Source organism: Lepidochelys kempii, chromosome 27, assembly GCF_965140265.1.
Source record: "Lepidochelys kempii isolate rLepKem1 chromosome 27, rLepKem1.hap2, whole genome shotgun sequence".
NCBI classification, from domain to species: domain Eukaryota; kingdom Metazoa; phylum Chordata; order Testudines; family Cheloniidae; genus Lepidochelys; species Lepidochelys kempii.
In genome coordinates this window covers 5,268,891-5,274,849 of record NC_133282.1, presented here as the reverse complement: position 1 = coordinate 5,274,849, position 5,959 = coordinate 5,268,891, and the positions used below count along the sequence as shown (strand labels likewise).

Here is a 5,959-nt window from a genome sequence, read left to right as displayed (position 1 = left end):
TTGGCGGAGAGGAACCCGGCTCTGCCCGCTCAGCCAATCGTTGCGGCTCTTACTCGGCTCGCCCCGCCCCGCGGCGCCCAGGGCGGGGCCGAGGGGGGGCGGGGCGCGTGAACCGGGCCGTGGGGTGGGTGGAGGACAGGGGGTGGGTCGTGGGCGTGGCGCAAAGAGGGGGGTTGTGGGTGTAGCCAGGACCGAGAGCTTGTAGGAACCAGCGGGCCCTGGTCTGTGCTTGGACCCACAGGGACCTGGACCTCTGCAGAGCCTCCCGGCCCAGGAGGCTGCCCAGAGATGCAGGGGTCTGTCCACCTGGATCTGATTGCACGAGAGAGGTTTTTAAAACTAATCTGTTACTTTATACCCAGCCAGCATAACGAACACAGGGCAGGCGAGATGACTGCTGTCTCTCTGCTCAGTGCACAAGTGTGCTTTGGCCATCTGTGCAAGCTGCAATTTGCCACAGTTGCCCTGAAAGAAGAAAAATGCAATATTGGATCCTTACAGGCACAGGACTATGTGTTGCCTTTGTCCATCTGTTTGGGGACAAATAAGCATGCAGCTTACATACCTGATGCAACCAAAGTAGATATCTTTATACCATACATGATACAAGGTTTTCCATATTAAGGGCATGTCAGAAGTGATGCCACAAATATTTCCTAATCAGATTTCTCCTTCTACCTCTGAATAGGTCCCCTCAACAATTGAAAACCTGAAGTAGGAGATTGCATCCTCATATTGAAAACCTTCTCAGGTGGGTTGAGGCTCAGGTAGTTCCGATACCAGTCAAATACCTCACCTCCTGGTAACTGCAGAAAGCAGTCTTAGTCTCCATCTTTTACTGCACCAGTTTAAATAATTTGTCCAACTAGTCTAGTGTCCAGTTGGCAATTCCTGATGCTTTTGAGAAAGGTGAACCATCTCCCCTCCCGTAATGTACTTCACCATTCATTGCACAGCATCCTGAGGTTCTTCATAGAACTCAGGAAAAACAGGATCCTGTCTGGAAAGCTTAAGAAGGCCCAGTGCAATGCAGTACATCGTGGTGGGACTGAGTTTCCTTCTTGACCATTGAGACCTCCCATAATCCACCTGGCCCACTGCACAATGTAGTACTTCTGTTCCCCTCGGAGGCTCTGAGATCCCGTTACCTGTGTTTAAACCTTCATAGTTTTAAGCCTCATTATTGGTCAAAAATTGATAGGTTCTGCACATAGCAGTCAAGACCAATTTAAGGTCACAATTGCTAGCCCCTTTGTTCAAGAAAAAAGAAAAGGAGTACTTGTGGCACCTTAGAGACTAACCAATTTATTTGAGCATGAGCTTTCGTGAGCTACAGCTCACTTCATCGGATGAATTTGTTCAAGAAGGGACTACTAAGAAGAATACTACACATCCCAGCATGCCCGTGGTCATAGAATCATAGAATAGAATATCAGGGTTGGAAGGGACCCCAGAAGGTCATCTAGTCCAACCCCCTGCTCGAAGCAGGACCAATTCCCAGTTAAACCATCCCAGCCAGGGCTTTGTCAAGCCTGACCTTAAAAACCTCTAAGGAAGGAGATTCTACCACCTCCCTAGGTAACGCATTCCAGTGTTTCACCACCCTCTTAGTGAAAAAGTTTTTCCTAATATCCAATCTAAACCTCCCCCACTGCAACTTGAGACCATTACTCCTCGTTCTGTCATCTGCTACCATTGAGAACAGTTTAGAGCCATCCTCTTTGGAACCCCCTTTCAGGTAGTTGAAAGCAGCTATCAAATCCCCCCTCATTCTTCTCTTCTGCAGGCTAAACAAACCCAGCTCCCTCAGCCTCTCCTCATAAGTCATGTGTTCCAGTCCCCTAATCATTTTTGTTGCCCTTCGCTGGACTCTCTCCAATTTATCCACATCCTTCTTGAAGTGTGGGGCCCAAAACTGGACACAGTACTCCAGATGAGGCCTCACCAATGTCGAATAGAGGGGAACGATCACGTCCCTCGATCTGCTCGCTATGCCCCTACTTATACATCCCAAAATGCCATTGGCCTTCTTGGCAACAAGGGCACACTGCTGACTCATATCCAGCTTCTCGTCCACTGTCACCCCTAGGTCCTTTTCCGCAGAACTGCTGCCTAGCCATTCGGTCCCTAGTCTGTAGCTGTGCATTGGGTTCTTCCGTCCCAAGTGCAGGACCCTGCACTTATTCTTATTGAACCTCATCAGATTTCTTTTGGCCCAATCCTCCAATTTGTCTAGGTCTTTCTGTATCCTATCCCTGCCCTCCAGCGTATCTACCACTCCTCCCAGTTTAGTATCATCCGCAAATTTGCTGAGAGTGCAATCCACACCATCCTCCAGATCATTTATGAAGATATTGAACAAAACCGGCCCCAGGACCAACCCTTGGGGCACTCCGCTTGATACCGGCTGCCAACTAGACATGGAGCCATTGATCACTACCCGTTGAGCCCGACAATCTAGCCAGCTTTCTACCCACCTTGTAGTGCATTCATCCAGCCCATACTTCCTTAACTTGCTGACAAGAATACTATGGGAGACGGTGTCAAAAGCTTTGCTAAAGTCAAGAAACAATACATCCACTGCTTTCCCTTCATCCACAGAACCAGTAATCTCATCATAGAATACATCCACTCATGTACAGACTGATCTACCGCGGCAGCCTCCTCCCAAAGGTTTATGGGAATTGTAGTCCCTGTCGCTTTAACGGGCTCTTCCGCGTTCATCTCATTGCAGACTACAAGTTCCAGCATGCTCCACGCGGCACCGCCCAATCGTGGCGCGCCTAGCTGTGGGGGCGCGGCAGCCGGCGAGGCCCCGTTTCAAGATGGCGGACGACAGTGAGACAGCAGTGAGGCGGCCGCCGTCGAGGCCCCAGCGATCGTCCTGGGAGGAGAATGATCACGAGCACTGCAGCGATTGCGAGAACGAGGAAGAGCACAGCTACAACCGGGGGTAAGAGGGGCCCCAGCGGCCCCACAGAGCGCAGCCGGCCAGCCCCATTGAGAGAGGCTGCGGCCGGGAGTGCGCCGAGTTCCGCCACTGGCGCCTCCTGATTGGCTGCAGGGTGGTATTCCACACTGTGAATGGCTAACGTCTTTGCCAGTCAAAAGGGGAGGGGCCCATGGGCTGCAGCGGCATGCCTCGCAAGCTGAGCAGGGTCAGGCCTGAGCAGGGCGTGGATGGGAGACTTCTGCTGGGCAGCCTCCAAGGAGCAGTGCCGTGTGGACCCGGAGTGGGAGTCGTCTGTGGCTAGGGAGCTGCTGGTGACGCTACTGCCCCAGTAGGAGGCTGGTGGTGTTGCCCCCTGCTGGTGCTTGGGTACTGCCACCATTCACTATGGTTCCTGGGAGAGGCACCTGCTGGAGGGCACAGGGAAGGGGGGTTGAGCATGGGAACCTTCACCACAGGAAAACACAGATAAAACATTCAGCTGGGGTCCTGAGCCGTCGTGGTCATTAATGATCCTGGGGTGCTTTGCACCGGAGTTAAACCTAGGGCTCTGGCCAGGTTTCAGCTGGGCAAAGTACATTTGTCCCCCCTGAATCCACCTGCAGTTTCGATCTGAGGTTTTAACTCCCAAACTGCTGCCATGTTTGCTGTGTACTTTTGCAGCTCCAGTGGTGGCTGAAGTGACTCCTGTGCACAGCAAGTACATATCATGTAATGTATATTATGTCAATATAAGTGAAAGGTTCCACATAAATGTAAGGTGCAGTGACTTGCATCTAATATAACTTGCCAGGTGCTTTGCATTCTGCATGCTGGAAGGTGTTAAAGAACCAATTCAAATATGTATTACTGTAAAGTGGTTACCGTGTAAAGCAGAAATTTTGTAAACAGCGAGAAATCAAAAGGATCAGGGGTTTTGCAAAATATGGATGTGTCTAGGGGCTGCAAAACCATCAGTGCTGTAAGAAAATAGATCATGTACAGCAAGAAAAGAGGGGATGGATCCATGCTGCAGACAAGACTCTGGTTGTAGGTGGATCCTGTCTTTGCAGTAAAGCAGGATGTTCCCAAACTGAGTAACTCCGTTTTGCTTACCTGGCACTAATCTTCAGAGGCATTCCTTCCTACTGCCCCAAACTGGTGTGGAAGGAAAAAGGGATAAAGGGAATTTGAACACAGACATCTTAGTTTTCTTAAGAATAGAGCAAGAGTCAGGCAAACTCTAATAACTCGAGACTTTAAGGGAGGGCCGAAGCGAGTGGGAAAACTGTAAGAGATGCTGTTTTGACCTTCTGTTAGATAAGAATGGAACGCAGACTGTAGCAGGAACTGCTGAGAAAAGTGAGATATCAGGAAGGAATATGTATAAACAAGACATGGCTGTTGATCATTATTGTATGCAACAAAAGGTATAAATGCTTGCCCTAATTGTTTATCTGGCAGAGACCTGCCTAGAAAGGGGGAATCCCTGTCCGTGCGCACTCTCCCCTTGCAATTGCGTGAGAATAAACTGTCTCTGACTTGTTGCAAACAACCTAAGAGTGAAGACTGCGTTTTTCTTCCACACTGGCAAGGGTACTTATTATCTGCACAGAGACTGACTCCTCAGTGTCCCTTTCCTGATATACCGGCTCCTCCTCTCTCCATGTTAGCAAGCATGTAGCACACCCCTTGGCTCTGTAGATGGAATAGGAATACTTCATTAAAGTTTCATTCCAAGGTTTTATTCTAGTACTTGGGCTGTTACACTGGAGTTAGTTAAGAAAGGCAGTGTCTTCGGAACCTGTATTTGGAACTTTAATTTTTTAGGCCCTGTGCACACGTACCTACAGTCATGGATTAAACAGGATTTTAGTGTGGTTTTCCTGATCAGTGTGAGCCAGGATTTTTTTTCCCCTCTGAAGTATGATGCTGACTAACTCCTTGGGCCTCATTTACTCACATAGATCAGGGAAACAAGGGTGAGGGTCTCATTTTGCTATTCTTGTCTAATCTATTGGGCTTTTGTAATGACCTGTTCTTTTAATGGAATATTTATGCTGGAGATTTTATCCTGCCTTTGCTATTTTGGTACCTAAATAACAGCTTGAGGAAGCCGGTTCATGGATAGAATCTTGCTGTTTTGCAGTTTCATATTGTGGATCTGTGTATGGAGTAGGGCAGGCTGGTTTTAACAGTCCTAGTGTGAAATGCAATTGTAGTGTCCCAGGTATAAGGCTGCTTATGGCACCCATGTTAGGGCTCTGTTCTCCACCATCTTCTTATTGCTGTCCATAGTAGGATACAGAAAACTTCAGTGATGTGGATAGCTTAAAGGGGAGACACCCCCTAACCCGCCATTAGAATCATAGAATATCAGGGTTGGAAGGGACCTCAGGAGGTCATCTAGTCCAACCCCCTGCTCAAAGCAGGACCAATCCCCAATTAAATCATTCCAGCCAGGGCTTTGTCAAGCCTGACCTTAAAAACTTCTAAGGAAGGAGATTCTTCCACCTCCCTAGGTAACGTATTCCAGTGTTTCACCACCCTCCTAGTAAAAAAGTTTTTTCTAATATCCAACTTAAACCTCCCCCACTGCAACTTGAGACCATTACTCCTTGTCCTGTCCTCTTCTACCACTGAGAATAGTCTAGAACCATCCTCTTTGGAACCCACTGTGTGTGCATTTTAGTTTACACACTGGAGCTGACAGTCACATGTATGATCACATTTTTCTAGCAGTTCCTGGCTTGTGCTGGGCAAATCTGAGCTTCAGTTGAGAGACTTTTTATGTTTTTCATATCCTTGACCCCATTAGGTAGTTGGTATACTATGAGCTGAAGAGCAGTCTCTCTTTGTCAGCAGCTTTTATTAGGCAATGTCACTTGTGAAGAAACCATAGCTAATAAAAGGTCAGACTGGAAACATTGAAGAAGCTTTCTTGTGTCGACACAGCCTTGCTGTAATATTTCATTTGCCTCATGGGTGGGGCACTGCATCTTAATTGAATAAGGTTAGCTCTGCTCTGGG

General features: G+C 48.3%; 1 protein-coding gene across 1 annotated transcript in view; it reads left to right on the top strand.

Annotated features, from left to right (window-relative positions):
• Positions 1-2,766: 2,766 nt before the first annotated feature.
• NMT1 (N-myristoyltransferase 1) overlaps positions 2,767-5,959 on the top strand; it is a 37,885-nt gene continuing 34,692 nt past the window's right edge. Inside the window, exon 1 of the mRNA XM_073326244.1 lies at positions 2,767-2,953. Within this exon, the coding sequence (XP_073182345.1) occupies positions 2,826-2,953 (128 nt within the window). The 5' untranslated portion in view covers positions 2,767-2,825. The remainder of the gene's footprint in view (positions 2,954-5,959) is intronic.